This window comes from Mirounga leonina, unplaced genomic scaffold, assembly GCF_011800145.1.
Source record: "Mirounga leonina isolate KUSES-001 unplaced genomic scaffold, KU_Mleo_1.0 Mir_115, whole genome shotgun sequence".
NCBI classification, from domain to species: Eukaryota; Metazoa; Chordata; class Mammalia; order Carnivora; family Phocidae; genus Mirounga; species Mirounga leonina.
This window is the reverse complement of record NW_023270268.1, coordinates 6,535,609-6,553,579: the sequence shown is the minus strand read 5'-3', so window position 1 is coordinate 6,553,579 and position 17,971 is coordinate 6,535,609. Positions and strand designations below refer to the sequence as shown.

General features: G+C 44.4%; 1 protein-coding gene across 1 annotated transcript in view; it reads right to left on the bottom strand.

Moving 5' to 3' along the window:
- Positions 1–12,874, bottom strand: part of DLEC1 (DLEC1 cilia and flagella associated protein) — a 74,622-nt gene extending 61,748 nt beyond the window's left edge. The window contains 3 exon segments of the mRNA XM_034992090.1: positions 11,379–11,529; positions 12,457–12,672; positions 12,674–12,874. Coding sequence (XP_034847981.1) covers positions 11,379–11,529; positions 12,457–12,672; positions 12,674–12,859 — 553 coding nt within the window. The 5' untranslated portion in view covers positions 12,860–12,874.
- Between the last annotated feature and the right edge of the window lie 5,097 nt (positions 12,875–17,971).

Sequence of the window (17,971 nt, the reverse complement as noted above, 5' to 3'; positions counted from 1 at the left end):
AAACTCCCCTGACTCGGGTTTGTTTCTCAGTTCACAGTGTTTTATTTCACTTTCATTTAAAAACAACCAAACAATTATTTCATCCCCCTTGATCTCTAGCCAATAGAATCCTAGGAACAGTGTTGGACTCCCAGGATTCGGGGGACAACAGGCAACCAATAATAGCTCCCAAGAATCTGCTACCAACAATCTCTGCCGAATCCACAATGGAGCGAGGGTCCTGGCAGCTACATGACTCTGCTCTGGAGGCGGAGGAACAGGAGATACGGAATACAACTGAATGTTCACTGTCTGCTGTGCTGAGCCTCTGAGGTGGCAGGCCTGACCAAGTCCAGGGCCTCGCGCCCAGAGCCACGCCCTGTGGGACGTCACCGACACCTGTGTGACGCCCTACCTGGTCTGGTCAACAATCCTTCCTCCCGCTCCTGGTAGAAGAGAGGCGGGCTCTGACAGCAGACTCACTCAAGTCCAAACCTGGCTCCCAGCCCTTCTGTGTTGTGGGAATTTAGGGAAGTCATTTGATCCTTTCTCTCAGTTTCCTGCAGCTATAAAATGGAGAGAAAACCTACCTCACAGGTTGTTGGAAGGGTTCAGTGGGATAACCCATACAAAGCATCTTGCATAGCATCTGGTCCCTAGTAGGACCCCATAAGTCTAATGCCTTTCCAAGCCAATACACCTTCCGCTTTTCCTTCCCTCGGGGCCACAGATACGCTGGGTCTCCTGACCCTAAAAGCACAGTCCCCACTGCCTATTGCACTGGAAAATGATGACTTTCAGAGATGCAGGAGGATAGATCAAAGTCTTTGGGGACAATAAAAGGAACCAGGCCTTCTTGGAGAAATGGCTGATTCCAGGTCTGGGGCAATAAGATAAGCCTGGAACATTTGACCATTCCAGAAAATAAGGAAGTTATCAAAGACAACTGCTATTGTATCAAAAGAGTTAGGAGAGAACTTGAAAAGGCTCTAACTGGCCAAAGACGGGACAACTTGAGCATTAATAAAGATAATAAATAGAACTGTAGTTATGAAATCCATGAGTTCATAATGATACTGAAAATCAACCAACAAACCTCTTTGGTCACCTTTGGAAGAGCTAGGGGAACGAACTCATTATTATTATTTTTTTTTTTTAAAGATTGTATTTGACAGAGAGAGAGAGACAGCGAGAGAGGGAACACAAGCAGGGGGAGTGGGAGAGAGAGAAGCAGGCTTCCCGCAGAGCAGGGAGCCCGATGTGGGGCTCGATCCCAGGACCCTGGGATCATGACCTGAGCTGAAGGCAGACGCTTAACGACTGAGCCACCCAGGTGCCCCCGAACTCATTATTTTAAAAACTGGCAAATAGGGGTACCTGGGTGGCTCAGTCGGGTAAACGTCTGCCTTCGGCTCAGGTCATGATCCCAGAGTCCTGGGATCGAGCCCCGCATCGGGCTTCTGCTCAGTGGGGAGTCTGCTTCTCCCTCCCCCTCTGCCTGCCATGCCCCCTGTTTGTGCTCTCTCTCTCTGTCAAATAAATAAATAAAATATTTAAAAAATAATAAAAATAATAAAAATAAATACTGGCAAATAAGGGGAAAGAATTAATCCTGCCCATTCATACCTTGGGGTAATCATAGTAGTAGCTGAAAAGTTTCTCTTTATGGAAGTACCAGTACCATTAGCATTTTGTCCTAATTTACAACCCCTAATGAAATAATAGATCCAGGCAAAGGCCACCAGCATCACGGAGGGAGAGACATCAGACATCACAGACCTCCTGAAGACAGCACACAGCACAACCTATGAAGTGGTCTTGCCCCTTCCTCCACAAAAAAACTGAGCCTAAACCTTACGAAGTCTCTAGAACTAATTACTGAATTGCAGGAAACACAGGAACCAGGAAGACAGGTTAAACGACACCACAATGTTGAAATCAGCAAAATCTAGACTACAGACAAGTCTATAGGAAAAACAATCCAATTCCTTTAGCAAATAAACTGATAATGGAGGTGACTGACTGAAATAAAGGCTTTTCCGTGAATGCTGGCGGTGATGGAGCTTTGAGAAGGAGAATCGGCGAAATCTGAGGCTACCTCTCCACGAACACTCATCCTTTATAATTTAATTCGGAGAATTTAATGTAGACAAACCCCAGCAGATGCCAACTTGACCAGGTGATCCAGGTTAATAACACCTGTGCCTTCTGACCGCTGCGGCGAGGAGAGGGCCCCACCACTTCTGTGGTATTGCTGCCCAGAACGAGTCTGAGTCTGGTCACAAGGGAAGAGGAGAGCCATCTATGGAACGAAAGGCCATCCAGGAACCATCAAGAGGGGACTCTGTGACGACTGGAGCAGGAAGCACCAGAAATCCTCTCCGCACTTAGGCAACAACTGCACTGGCAGAAGCACTCTAATGTAACGAGTTTGGAACCCTGGAGTCTAGGGAAGACTTGGAGGTCAATCCAAGTCTTAGCAGAGTAGCAGCTACCCAGCCCCCATCCAACTCCTATGGCGAGCATCTGTGCACACGTTCCTGGCGCAGCCTGCGTAGTTTGTGGGAGCCTGGGTGAGCAAAAAGGACTCCGTCTTCCAAATACCAGGGACCTGTGCTCTGATTTCCTATTACCGCTTCTGATCACAGAGGTGTAGACAAAGAGGCCAGCAGCCTCCACTGATGCAAGCCCCTCCCCCTGCAGCAGAAGACATTTCTAGGCTTCTTTTTTTTTTTTTTTAACTTGTAGGCAATTTAAAGGGCCCCGTCCCTTTTTCCTCTCCTTGACCTTCCTTTTTCAAACCCTTTTGGGAACCAGATATTAAAGACTAGGACATTCAAAAACAACTGCAGATGTTGGGAAAATTAGAACATGACTGCACATGCCCAGGGAAAAGCTCAGAAAATGAGAAGACCTTAAGTGTACACCTCAGGCTGACTCTTGGCACAGACAGCCTACAATTAAAAACAAAACCAATAAACAAAAATGGCAAGAAGGGGGAGAATCTGATTTCTTGAGTTCACACATTATTAGATTCAAATATCCAGTTTTTAATTTAAAAAAATCACAAAATTTTTTAGATCATTATCTCAGCGCTCCATTTTACAATGAGAGATAACCATGTCTGGGACAACAATAACCGTATTTATTTGAACTTTGTATTCATACACAGTGCTTCACTATTTTTTAACATTATATAATCTTTACTATAACCACAAAAGCGAGTTTTAACATTCTTCCCTTTTAGAGATGAGAGGGCTGAGCCACATAAAAAGCTGTTTCCTAGCTTATCAAATTTAAGTCTTTACCAGAATATCCCACCATGTTCTACATCCTAAGAAATGAACTTGAAAATGCTCATGCTATCTTAGGTTTCCTTAGATATGTCACCTCTGCCTATACTCTTGTGCAACTGAAACAATATCAAAATAAGAGGAATCCAAGAATGTTTAATTTCATGATCTCAGGGTCCTGGGATCAGGCCCCGCATCGGGCTCCCTGCTCAGCGGATCCCTCTGCTCCTCCCCTCTCCCACTCATGCTCTCTCTCTCTCTCTCAAATAAATGAAATCTTAAAAAAAAGAATTGTTAGTTTATGCTTCTGGGCACACAATGCATAAAGATATAATCTGTGACATGTAATTTTGTGACATCAACAACCTAACAGGGTGGGGATGGAGCTGTAAAGAAGCAGAGTTTTTGTATGTTACTGAAGTTAAACTGGTATAAATTCAAATTAGAGTGTTATAACTTTAGGTTGTTAAATGTAATCCCTATGGTAATCACAAAGAAACCAGTTTATATACACAAAAGAAATTAAAAAGGAATTTAAACATTTCACAGACACACACACAAAAACTGACCCAACACAAAAGAAGACAGTAATGCAGGAAATAAGAGATAAAAGATCTATAAGGCATATAGAAAAAAAATAACAAAATGACAGAAGTCCCTCCTTATCAGTAGTTACTGTAAATGTAAATAGATTAAACTCCCCAATCAAAGGACAGGTTGGTAGAATGGCTAAAAAGACATGATCCAACTATATGCTGTCTATAATGCACTCACTTTAGATCCAAGACACAAACAGAATGTAAGTGAAAGGATGAAAAAAGATTCCATGCAAATAGTAACCAAAAAGTAACTGATAGTATTCCATGCAAAAACACCCAAAAGGGTGGCTACTCTAATATCAGACAAAATAGGCTTTAAAACCAAAAGTTTCCAAGACACAAAGAAGGACATTATATACTAATAAAAGTTTCAATATAACAATAAGATAGAACAATTATAAATATTTAGGCACTTAAGGACAGGTCATCAAAATAATGAAGCAAAAATTGACAGAATTGAGGAGAGAAATAGACAGTTCTACAATACTAGTTGGAGCCTTCCGTACCCCTTTTACAATAACAGATAGAAAAACAGACAGAAAATAGGTAAGGAAACAGAGGACTTGAAGAACACAATAGACCAAGTAGATCTAACAGACAGAACGCTGCCTAACAAGAGCAGCTTAATGTTCTTCTCCAGTGCACATGGGACATTTCCCAGATCATATGTAAGGCCACAAATTGAACCCCAGTAGATTTTAAAGGGCAGATATCATACAAGTATCTTCTCTGACAACAATGGGATGAAGTTAGAAATCAGTAATGGTAGGAAACTGGAAAATTCACCAAATTGTGGAAATTAAACAACACACTTTTATTTATTTATTTATTTATTTTTCAAGATTTTATTTACTTATTTGACACAGAGAGAGATAGCGAGAGCAGAAACACAAGCAGGGGGAGTGGGAGAGGGAGAAGCAGGCTTCCCGCCGAGCAGGGAGCCCGACGCAGGGCTCGATCCCAGGACCCCAGGATCATGACCTGAGCCGAAGGCAGACGCTTAACGACTGAGCCACCCAGGCGCCCCTAAACAACACACTTTTAAACAACCAACGGATCAAAGAAGAAATCACAATTACAAGTAGAGGAATTAGAATTAGAAACTACTTAGAGACAAATAATGAAAGCGAGAACATAACATACCAGAACTTACAGTACCCGGTGAAAGTGGTGCCAAGGAGGAAAGTTACAGTTACAAACACATTTAAAAACAAGAAAGATCTCAAATCAGCAATCTAACTTTAGAACTTAAGAAACTAGAAAAACTAAACCCAAAGCTAGATGAAGGAAATAACAAAGACTAGAGCACAGATAAATACAGAACAGATAAACAACAGAGAAAACCAATGAACCTAAAAGTTGGTTCTTCAGAAAAATCAACAAAATTGACAAAACTTTAGCTAGATCAACTAAGAGAAAGAGAAGACCCAAATGACTAAAATCAGACATGAAAGTGGGGATGTTACCACCGATTCCACAGAAATAAAAAGGATTATAAAAGAGTACTAGAAACAATTCTACACCAACAAATTGGATAACACAGATAAAATGGACAAATTCCTAGAAATATGAAACCTACAAAGACAAAATCCCAAAAAATAGAAAATCTGAATTGATAGTAAGGAGATTCAATCAGTAATCAAAAGTCTCCCCCTCCCAAAAAATGTTTTGGACCTGGTGGTTTCACTGGTGAATTCTACCAAACATTTAAAGAAATAATACCAACTCTTCTTAAGTTAAAAAAAAAAAGAGTTACACATTCTATAAGGTCAGGATTACCCTGATACCAAAGCCAGACAAAGACACTACAAAACAACAACAACAACAACAACAACAAAACTACAGACCAATATCTCTTACAAACCTCAATGCAAAAGTCCTCAGCAAAATACTAGCAAATCGAATCCTGCAGCTTATTGAATGGATTATATACCATGACCAAGTGAGATCTGCTCCCGGAAAGCAAGGGTAGTTCAACATATGAAAACTGATCAGTGTAATACGCCACATTAGTGGAGTGAAGGGAAAAAAATCATATGATCATCTCAACTGATGCAGAAATAACAGTAAACAAAATTCAATGCCCTTTCATGATAAAAACACTAAAAAAATTAGGACTTGGAGGAAACTACCCTAACATAATAAAATCCACAGATAGAAAACCAGTAGCAAACATCATACTCGACGGTAAAAGACTGAAAGCTTTTCCTCTAAGATTAGGAACAAGGCAAGGATGCCTGCTTTCATTACTTCTAGTCAGCTCAGTGCTGGAAGTTCTAACTGGAGCAATTAGGCAAAAAGAAAAAGGAATCCAAATTGGAAAGGAAGAAGTAAATTCATGTATTTGCAGATGATATGATCTTATATGTAGAAAACCCTAAAAGTCCCACACAAAAAAAAAACAACAAAACCTGTTAGAATAAATGAATTTCAGCAAAATAACAGGACACAAAGTCAACATGCAAAATCAGTTGCATTTCTATCAGTAATGAATGATCTGGAAAGGATATTATGGAAACAATTCCATTTAAAATAGCATCAAAAAGAATACAATACTTAAAAGTTAGCTAAAAAGGTGAAAGACTTTTACAATGAAAAGTACAAAACATTGCTGAAGAAATTAAAGATGACATAAATAAATGGAAACATATTCCATGCTCGTGGATTAGAAGATTTAATACTAAGATGTCAATACTACCCAAAGTGATCTACAGATTCAATACAATCCCTATCAAAATCCCAATGATGTTCTTTGCAGAAATAGAAAAACCCATTCTAAAATTCATATGGAATCTCAAGGAATCCCCAATAGCCAAAACAATCTTGAAAAAGAACAAACAAAACCAGAGGATTCACACTTCCTAATTTAAAAACTTACTGCAGGGGCGCCTGAGTGGCTCAGTCAGTTATGCATGTCTGCCTTCGGCTCAGGTCATGATCCCAGGGTCCTGGGATCAAGCCCCACATTGGGCTCCCGGCTCAGCGGGGAGCCTGCTTCTCCCTCTCCTCCCTGCTCGTGCTCTCTCTCACTATCTCTGTCTCTCTCTCTCTAATAAATAAACTCTTAAAAAAATTCTTAACCCACTCCCCCCAAAAAAACTTACTGCAAAGCTATGGTTATCAAAATAATATGGTACTGGCATAACGATAGACACATAAAGAAATGGAATAGAATAAAAAGCCCAGAAATAAACCCTCACATATATGGTCAAATGATTTTCGACAAGGATAACAAGACCATTCAATGAGGAAAGAACAGTCTTTTCAACAAAAGATGCTGGGGAAAGTAGATATCCTCATGCAAAAGAATGAAGTTGGACCCTTATCTAACACCATATAAAACATCATACCAAAGTTAGTCAAAGATCTTTGTCTTTCTCTTTCTGACTTATTGTACTTAGCATTAACCCCCTAGGTCTATCCACGTTGTTGCAAATGGCAAGATCCATGCTTTTTTATGGCTGAGTAATATTCCGTTGCATATATGTACCACATCTTCTTTATCCATTCATCTATTGATGGACACTTGGGCACTTCCATATCTTGGCTCTTGTAAATAATGCTACAATAAGCATTTGATTTCACTCATATGTGGAATTTCAGAAACAAAACAAATGAGCAAAGAAAAAAAGACAAATAAAAAACCAGACTCTTAAATACAGAGAAAAAACTGATGGTTGCCAAAGGGAAGGTGGGTGGGGTGGTGAGTGAAATGAAAGGGATTAAGAGTACACTTATTGTGAGTCACTGCATCTCTCAGTCTGACTTCATGCCAAGGAGTTAAAGTAATTTCATCACTTCTAACTCATGAACTTAATGAGGCACCTATGGTGTTACTCAACAGGAAACCATTTGTATCTTGGGATAGATAATTTGTTATGTGGAACCATCTTAAGCACTGCAGTGTGTCTTAGCATCCCTGACCCATGGAGTACTAAAAGCCAGGAACACAACCCACCCCCTTTACTGGCACACCAAAGATGCTTCCAAACATTTCTTCATGCCCCCTAGGAGGACAGCACTGCCCCAAGGTGAGAACTACTGAAGACGCTCTAATGTTAAGTATATCCTTCCCTACCCAAAAAACTCAAACCTATATCTTTCTTTATTTGGATGGTGTATCAGCCACTCCAAGTTATAAATCCCACTTTGACTAAAAGACCTCCCACCACTTACTAGCTGGGTGACCTTGAACAAGGTAGCGAAACTTGTGGAGTCTCAGTTTCATCTGTAAGATAAGGATGAAGCTTACTTAACTCAGAGCAGTAAGCTTTAGTGCAGAGGCGAATCTTCCTTCCTGAGCTTCCCCCCCAGCTCCTCTCCCTTTCCTTGTGGCTCAGAGAACATGGTGAGATCACTGCCTAATTCACCTGCCACAAAGTTAAGGAGCAAGGATGTGTAAAGAATTGTGGGGAGGGGCGCCTGGGTGGCTCAGCTGGTTAAGCGACTGCCTTCAGCTCAGGTCATGATCCCAGGGTCCTGGGATCAAGTCCCGCATCGGGCTCCCTGCTCTGCGGGGAGCCTGTTTCTCCCTCTCCCACTCCCCCTGCTTGTGTTCCCTCTCTCGCTGTGTCTCTCTCTGTCAAATAAATAAATAAAATCTTTAAAAAAAAAAAAAAGAATTGTGCGGAGAGGCTGAGTCCAGCTTTAGTGTAATTATCTTTGATGATACAAACAGCAAGGTAAGTGCTAGTCCTCTGGCGGAATACATAGCTGGCTTTCCAATTTTGTAATGGAGAATTTTCTTCACACTGGTGCTTAATGCCATTTGCTTTTACTAAGCACAAAATATGCGTCTTGGCTATTTTGGAACATCTTGTACATTAAGATTCCTTAAGAATTTGTAGAAGCTAGTTCCATTAAGCACAAAATTTTATTTAGAGCCAATAAAACAGACTCAATTTCAAAAGAAAAGGGGAGGGGTACACTTATCATGATGAGCACTAAGTAATGTATAGAATTGTTGAATCATTACATTGTACACATGAAGCTAATATAACCCTGTACATTAATTATACTCCAATTAAAAAATTTAAGCAAAGACCTAAATGTATGACCTAAAATAATAAACCCTTAGAAGAAAATGTAGGGCAAAAGTTTCACAGCACTGGACTTGACAATGATTTCTTATAGGCCTTGATATGACACCAAGGCACAGGCAACAATTTAAAAATGATTAAAAAATGGGTTTGAAAGGACATTTTTCCAAAGAAGATACATAAATGGCCATAAGTCCATAAAAAGAGACTCAATATCACTAATGAGGAAGGAAATGCAAATCAAAACTACAATAAGATACCACCTCACACTCATTAGAAGAGCTACTATCAAAAAAAAACAAAACAGAAAATAACAAGTGTTGGCAAGGATGTGGAGAAATGGAAATCCTGGTGCACTCTTGGTGGGAATGTGAAAATGATACAGCTGTTGTGGGAAACAGTATGGTGGTTCCTCAAAAAATTAAAAATAGAACTACCATATGACCCAGCAATTCCCCTTTTGGGTATACACCCAAAAGAATTGAAAGCAGGGTCTCAAAGAGACATCTGTACATCCTGTTCAGAGCATTACTCATGATAGCCAAAATGTGGAAGCAACCCAACTGACCATCAATGCATGAATGGATAAGCAAAATGTGGTACATACATATGACAATACTATTCGGTCTTAAAAAGAAAGGAAATTCTGACACAGGCTACAACACAGGTGAACCTTACGGACATTAAGCTAAGTGAAATAAGCCAGTCAAAGAGACAAATACTGTATGATTCTACTTGTATGAGGTACTTTGAGTAGTCTAAATTGTAAAGACAGGGGCGCCTGGGTGGCTTAGTCAGTTAAGTGTCTGCCTTCATCTAAGGTCATGATCTCAGGGTCCTGGGATCGAGCCCCATGTCAGGCTCCCTGCTCAGCAGGGAGTCTGCTTCTACCTCTGCCTCTCCCTGTGCTCTTGCTTGCTCTCTCTCTCTGTCAAATGAATAAATAAAATCTTAAAAAAAAAAAAATAAGTTGTAGGGCGCCTGGGTGGCTCAGTTGGTTAAGCGACTGCCTTCGGCTCAGGTCATGATCCTGGAGTCCCGGGATCGAGTCCCGCATCGGGCTCCCTGCTCAGCAGGGAGTCTGCTTCTCCCTCTGACCCTCCTCCCTCTCATGCTCTCTGTCTCTCATTCTCTCTGTCTCAAATAAATAAATAAAATCTTTAAAAAAAAAAAAAAAGTTGTAAAGACAGAAAGTAGAATGGTGGTTGCCAGGGGCTGGGGTAAGGGTATGGGAAGTTATTGCTTAATGGGTACAGAGTTTTAGTTTTGCAAAATGAAAAGAATTCTGGGGATGGAGGGTGGTGATGTTCATACAACATTATGCATGTACTTAATACCACTGAACTGTCCACTTAAAAATAGGTAAGATGGTAAATTTTATGCATCCTTAGGCACAATAAAAAAATTGGGGGAGAGAAACACAACTGTCAAGAACATGAAAGACAATTATGGAATGAAAAGTCACCGAAATAAAAGGCACAGCATAGGAAATGCAGTCAATGACATTGTGATTGTGAGGTATGGGCAGATGGTACCTACACGTGTGGTGAGCATGGCATAATGCATAAACTTGTCAAATCACTAAGTTGTACACATGAAACTAATGTAACACTGTGTGTCAATTGTACTCAAATAAAAAAGAATTTTTTTGAGAGGTTGAAAGAGAGAGGCGGGGCAGAGGGGGAGAAAGAGAGAGAGGGACATGAAGAGAGAAAGAATTTCAAGTAGGCTCCTCGCCCAGCATCGAGCCCGTGGCTCAATCCCACAACACTGAGATCATGACCTGATGATCAAATCAAGAGTCAGACACTTAACTGACTGAGCCACGCTGGTGCCCCAGAAAAGAAATTTTCTTAAAGAACATGAAAGACAAGAAAAGATCAAGACATTCTTTCAAACTGAAGACTCTAAAAATGGGTCTTTTTTAAAAGATTTTATTTATTTGATAGAGATCGAGAGCACACAACCAGGGGGAGCGGCTGGCAGAGGGAGAGGGAGAAGCAGACTCCCCACTGAGCAGGGAGCCCGATGTGGGACTTGATCCCAGGATCCTGGGATCATGACCTGAGTCGAAGGCAGATGCGTAACTGACTGAGCCACCCAGGCACCCCTAAAAATGGGTCTTGACAATCACATGCAACATGACTTCCTAGACAGAGTCTTGGACCAGAGAAGAGAAAGAGCCACTGTGGGACAGCTGGTGAAATCTGAATGGGATCTGTGAATTGGAGGTTAGTGTTGCACAAATGCTGATTTCTAGGCTTGTATGGTTGTATGCTGGTTACATAGGAGAGTCCCTGTTTTGGAGACATGCATGTTAGAGTGTTTCGTGGTAATGAAACATCACATCTGCAGTTTGATCTCCAAACATTCTTACTAGAGAGAGAGTGGTCCGCGGAGCCAACACTGTAATATATTAACGGCTGGGGAATCAGGTGAAGGGCATGTTGGGAGTTCATTATACACACCTGGAGGCATCTTGAGGAAGGTATCAAGGTCATGCACTTCAGCCAGTTGCATGATCCGTTCTTCCTCTGCAAGGGCTCGTGCTCGGGCCTGAATGATATGTCTCTCCAACATTTCAACTTCATCCAGTCGCTGCTTATAGACCTTCCGAATCTGGCAGGTAGACCATCAAATGCACAGAAATAGGCTGAGATCGCAGAGCTTACTCACCCCCACCCCCAGCATCGGGCTTCCTGTGAAGCACAAAACAATCACAGAACTATGGAGACCAACTGGTCCAACCTAATAGATGTGAAAACTGAGACCCACAGAGGGAAACGTCTTAAAGGTTTCATAGTAAATTCGGGAAGAGAGCCGAGCCTGAAACTCTGCCTCCTGCCTTCACAGCTGTCACCCAAACTCTGAAAGAGCAAACACAAGTTAGCACACCACCTGTGGTAGACAGAGGCGTGCCACCCAGATGCCCACCTCACCTGAGACTCCCTTTAAGGGATTCCTCAGCAGTGTGGGCAGCCGTCAGACTCAGCAGAGAGGATCCAAGTCAGCTGCCTTCCTCCTTGTACAGACGAGGAAGCAGTTGTCTCCCAGAGACGAGGCATGCTTCCTCAAATCTGGCAATGAATGCCTAGGTTGCGATTGTGGTTTGTGATACAAAGACAGGCACCCCAAAAGGGGTGACTTTTAGCCTTACCATCTCCAGGGAACAACAACTATTCGGCTATCTGCCCCAGTCCTTTTATTTACATATGCAATTATTTCGTGTGTGTATGTACATAGAGAAATGAAGATGGATAGGCGCTACAGACATATGCCTTACGTGCCTATTTCTGTAAACGTGCGGAGAGAGTGCCCTTCCACTAGATGTCGAACACACTGGGGCAGGGACTTTGCGTTTTCCTAGCTGCATCCTCAGTGCCTGGCACCCGGCAGGTGCTGGCACTTGTCGAGCGGCTGAGTCCTGCGGGGGCCTGCCTTTCTAGGGGCGCGCCCTGGGACGCCCCGCACTGTCCGCGGACGTGACGCCACCGCGTCCCCGGAGAGCAAGGGCAGGGAGCGCGCGGGGCTCCGGGGCCGCCTTACCCGCTGCAGCTCGTCCACGAACTCCTCGTGGCGCGCATCCTCGCTGCCGCGGGCCTTGATCAAGTTCGCGCTCAGGTCCTCGCCGATCACCTCGTTAGTGTACAAGTTGCGGAAGAGGCCGGTGAGCAAGTGCGAGATGTCTTGGCTGCGCAGCGAGGTGGGGCGCAGACTCAGCAGCTGCGGCTCGGGGAGCGGCTGGAGCGCGAGGGGCCCCCCCCACGCGGCGGGCCCGGCCCCCGAAGCCGTAGTGAAAGGCCTCGGAGTAGGTCAAAGAGGACAGCCAGGCGGACTCGCTGGGGCTGCGGATCCCGGCCAGATGCGAGGTTGGCGTCCACGTCGCGCCCCGGAACGCGTAGGACCCGGACTCTGCAGACAGCCCTTCTCTGCCTCTTCCCGTCTCCATGGCAACTGAGACGCCGCTAACCCTTGCCGCCCTTCCGCTTCCGGCCGCGTCCTTTCCGCTTTGCCTCCCTCTGCGGGGGCCGCTTATGCATCGACCTTCTTTTTTTTTTTTTTTAAAGATTTTATTTATTTATTCATGAGAGACAGAGAGAGAGAGAGAGAAGCAGAGGGAGAAGCATGCGCCCAAGGAGCAGGGAGCCCGATGCGGGACTCGACCGAGGATCCTGGGATCATGACCTGAGCCGAAGGCAGACGCTTAACCGTCTGAGCCACCCAGGCGCCCGGCATCGACCTTCTTAAAGTGAACTTAGTGTGAATGGCTATTCCTCCCCTCCCCCAGCCAGTCCACACTCAACCTCCAGCAATTCTTTAAAACTACCATTTAAGTGTTCCTACCAGTTTAAATTTTCAGGAGTTTCTGCTCCAGAGAGAAAGGGAGCGGGAGCAGGAACACAAGCGGGGGGAGTGGAAGAGGGAGAAGCGGGCTTCCCGCGAAGCAGGGACCTGGGATCGTGACCTGAGCCGAAGGCAGATGCTTGGCGACTGAGCCACCCAGGAGCCCCTGGAATTTATTTCTGGCTTTAGATGTTTGTTGAATTATTAGTTTGAGATTGGAATTTGCCATTCTTAACACAATATTCTAAGAATATCATGAGATATTAAAAAAAAAAAAAGTGAACTTAGTGTGAGGCACCAATGGAGAATGGTTCATTGGCACAGCCAGGCCAGTCGGGTTGCAAAACCTGGCTCCTAACTACCTCTCTTCATCTGTCTGTTCTCTAATTTGTTAAGCAATTATTCACTCATTTAATATTTATTGTATAAAGATTCTATTGCAGGTTTGTGCTGGGAGCTGAAGATAGCAAAGGAAGTAAGATGCCGCTTCTTCCCTCAGTCGTGTGTGTGTGTGTGTGTGTGTGTGTGTGTGTGTGTGTGTGTGTGTGTGAGAGAGAGAGAGAGAGAGAGCTAGACCAGGAAACCAGGGTGGTGAGCAGGGCGGGAACTGGAAAACAATGGTAGTTTGGTAGTTTAGTGGGTTAAGCCCAAGGTGGCAATAAATGTTGGTTGTCAGGGAACCACAAAGGACAGGAACTTAATCATTTTACAGAAAGAGCGTGAAAAGTGGCTTTTTGGACAAAGTGAAGACCAGGCAGAGATTTTTTTTTTAAATCTCTATCATTAGTTATCAGGGAAGTGGAAATTAAAACCACAGGGCGATACCACTACACACTTAGTAGAATGTCAAAAAGTTAACTAAATGTATAAATGTACCAAATGAGTGCTGGTGATGATATGCAGAAACTCCAATTGTCATGTTGCCATGGGAATACAAAGTGGTACCGCAGCTCTAGAAAACGGTGTGGCAGTTTCTTAGAATGTTACACCATACAGCAGACCTGCTTCTAGGTATTTTCCCAAGGGAAATGAAAAGTTAGGTGCACACAAAACCCTGTACCCAAATGTTTATGATGGCTTTATTCATCATCACCAAAACCTGGAAAAAACCCAAATGTCCTATCCACTGGCTAAAGGTTAAATTGTGGTACATCTATACCACAAATGCTCTCAGCGATAAAGAAGAAACAGGAATGTTGATACATACAATAGCAGAGATGAATATCAAATGCATTATGCTGGTAGAAGAAACCATTCTCAAAAGGCTATATACATAATGATTCCATTTTGGAGACATTCTGGAAAATGCAAGACAGTAAACAGATTGGGGGGCCTGGGCAGCTCAGTCCATTAAGCATCGGACTCTCGGTCTCAGCTCAGGTCTTGATCTCAGGGTCATGAGTTCAAGCCCCATGTTGGGCTCCATGCTGGGCGTGGAGCCAACTTAAACAAAAACAAAACAGAAAACAGATCAGTGGTTGCCAGGAGCTGGTCATGGAAGCTAGTGTTGGCTCCAAAGGAGCCTGAGGAGATTTCTGGGGGTGAGGGAACTGTTCTTTATTGTAGTGTTGATTACACAACTGTATGAATTTGTCAAACCTCGCAGTACCATAAAGGATGAATTTTGCTGCATACAAATTACACTCCAGTTTTTTAAACAGTGAAGGAAAAAAAAAAAAAGAATGAGTAGGAATAAGGCAGGAGAGGAGGAAAAAGGGCATTCTGGGCAGAGGCAACCCATTGTATAAAAGCGGGATGAAGAGAGTGCATATGGGAAGAAATGAAGGAAGTTCAGGAGTGGAACTTAAGAGTCTGAGCAGGAGGAATGAAGCTGGGAGGTGAGGGCCAGATCATAAGCAGGTTTGTAAGGCAACATTAGGGAATTTAAACTCTTCTGAGTGCAGTTAGAAGGGCCATCAAAGGTCTTCAGCTGGGCATGTCATGGTCAGCTCTGTGTTTTACTAAGATCACTTTGGTTGCAATGAAAGAACAGACTGGAGGGAGGCAAGAGGTATCAGGGTGACAGATGAGAAAACTATGGATGGATTAGGAAACTGCATCCATGCAGAGGCTAGGAAAGAGATGGATTAGGAGCTTGGGTTGGGGAGGAATTGATTGGAGACCTGTAAAAGGGAGAAGTCACAAGACCTACTGATGGATAATGGAAGGGAGAAAGGAGCTCAGAATGACTCTCAGATATTCTGTGTAGGTAACCAGGGCAGGGATTATCTCCACTGAAATGGGAGAAAGGACCGGGCTTGTCCAGGCCAGCCACTTGACATCACGTGGACTGGCATCATCGGCATACTCTGGCTTCTGCTCACCGCTGATGCAACTAGCTGCTTTTTCCTCCTGCGGTGCGTCTGCTTGCCTTACAGCTGAAACCCACTTCCTGAGAGGGGCACCAGGAGGTTTGCCCACTGACCTGGGCCACTTGCGCCTCTCTTGGGTAGGCCTGGCTCCCTCTTCTGTCCTTTCCAGTACCTTTCCAGTCCTCAGAGTGGACCCTGCTCTGGCTCTCCCCCAGCTGCACCCTCTCCACAAAGTGAGAAGACCAAAGCGACCTGCCCCGTGCCCACCCTTCAGGTACCTGGGACCCCAGAACTATTTGCCCAAACATCCTGAGCCCATTAATAGGTCCTGTGCAGTCTTCTGTTTTAAAGCCTTCCCCCCGTCGCTGACTGGTGTGTGCACTAGGGGACAGCTGTGGTGGGAGGTGGAGGTGGGCAGAACTCGGGCAAGTGGGCTGGTCTGTCCTGTTATCCGCACACATGCAAGACCCCCGGTGGCGCAAGAAGGAGCTGTGGGTGGAAAGAGAAGCGGAACAGTCTGGGGTCCTCCACTGCTCTAGTATTAGCGGTGGGCCAGCCCAAACTGGGTGGTCTTGTTGGTTAGGAGCAGCTCTTGTGGAGGCTTCCCTGTCTCGGGGAAAGACAGGACAGTGGATTCTTGCTGTCACTTTTGGCCTCTCCGAGCTGCCTCCAGACAGCCTCGAGGAGGTCACAGGGAGTCTGTGCAGCCCCGGAGACGGTTCCCCTTTTTCTGTGACCCCTCCCACCCTCTGGCTTCAGCTCCTCTGCTCTGTCCAGGCTGAGGTCTCCAGCAGTGGTCCAGTGCTTCCAGTGGTAGTGGCCACTTCTCTGTCCTGGTCATCCTGGGCTTTTCAGTAGTACCTGCTGCTGCCTCTTCCTCTCTTGCCTTGCTTCTCCCTCTCCTCTGTGCTCCCCCCATCTCCCTCTGCCACCGGTCCCTCTCTGCCTGATCAGCTGGATCCATCCCTGGTTCTGCCTCCAGCAATCGATTTCTATTTGCCTGCTGACTAACTGACCAAAGGAATGGTTCAAACCCCGCACCAGAAACAAAGGGCTCGAGCCACCTTTGGAACCGCTCTCCAGCTTCCTCCTCCAGGCAGACCTCTTAGCACAAAAGGAATCCCTTGAGCTGCCTTCCTCATTTTATGACCTATTCTGCTGACCAGAACTTTTGTTTGTTTGTGTGTTTGTTTTTAAAACAGATGCAAGGCAACCCACTGTATGGAAATGAAGTTATTTAACTGGGTGCCCACTAATGAACTTCACCTTGTACAATGTTTTTGTATGTAACATACAGATAAGATCACAGAATTAGATAAGAAAATATCGTGGAATTAGAATTGCTTAGCCAAAGGGTATGTACTTAGTAATATTGAGATATTGCCAAGTTGCCCTCCAGAAAGATTATCCCAGAGTAGACTCCCACCTGCATTCTGTGAGCATGATGGACATATTTTGTTTTGTTTTGTTTTTAAGATTTTTATTTGAGAGAGAGAGTGAATGAGAGAGAGAGAGAGAGCACAAGCAAGAGCCGGGGCAGGGGGGAGCAGAGGGAGAGGGAGAAGCAGACTCCCCGCTGAGCAGGGAGCCTGATGTGGGACTTGATCCCAGGGCTCCAGGATCATGAACTAAGCCAAAGGCAGCCGCTTAACTGACTGAGCCACCCAGGCACCCCATGATGGATGTTTTTAACGTATTTTCAACTGTATCCCAAATTTTATTCCCAGCTCTCATCTCCTTCCAAAACTCCAGATTTGTACATCCGTCATATACTTGACATCTCGCCTCAGCTATCTGACGGCACCTCAAACTTCTATGTCCAGAATAGAGAAGCTTCTCCTCCTCGGCCTTCCCCTATTTCAGTTACTGGTAATTCGTTAGCCCAGCCAAAAACTTGGAGCCTCAACTCCTCTGTTTCTCTCATGGCCCCCACCAGTAACTCCTGCTGGCTCTCCCATCAGAATATATCCAGAATCCTACCACTTCTCATGACCTCCACTCCTACCCCCAAGGTCTGAGCCACCATCTGCCTCACCTGAATTACTACTGCAAGAACCTTAGCAAGCTCCCTGCTTTGGCCCTTGCCCCTCCATGATACTCCTTCTTCCTGCAGCCAGAGTGATTCTTTTGGGGGGGGGGGGAGAGGGAGAGAGAGAATCTTAAGCAGACCCCACGTCCAGTGCAGAACCTGAAACAGGGCTCGATCTCACGACCCTGAGATCATGACCTGAGCTAAAATCGAAAGAGTCAGACACTTAACTGACTGTGCCCCCCAGGCACCCCGAGTGATTCTTTTAAAATATGAGTTAGATCATGTCCCTCTTTGGCTTGAAACCTTCCAAGGGCTCCCCATTTCTCCCAGTGTGTAAGCGGAGGCCCTTAGAAGGCCCAGCAGAATGTGGTCC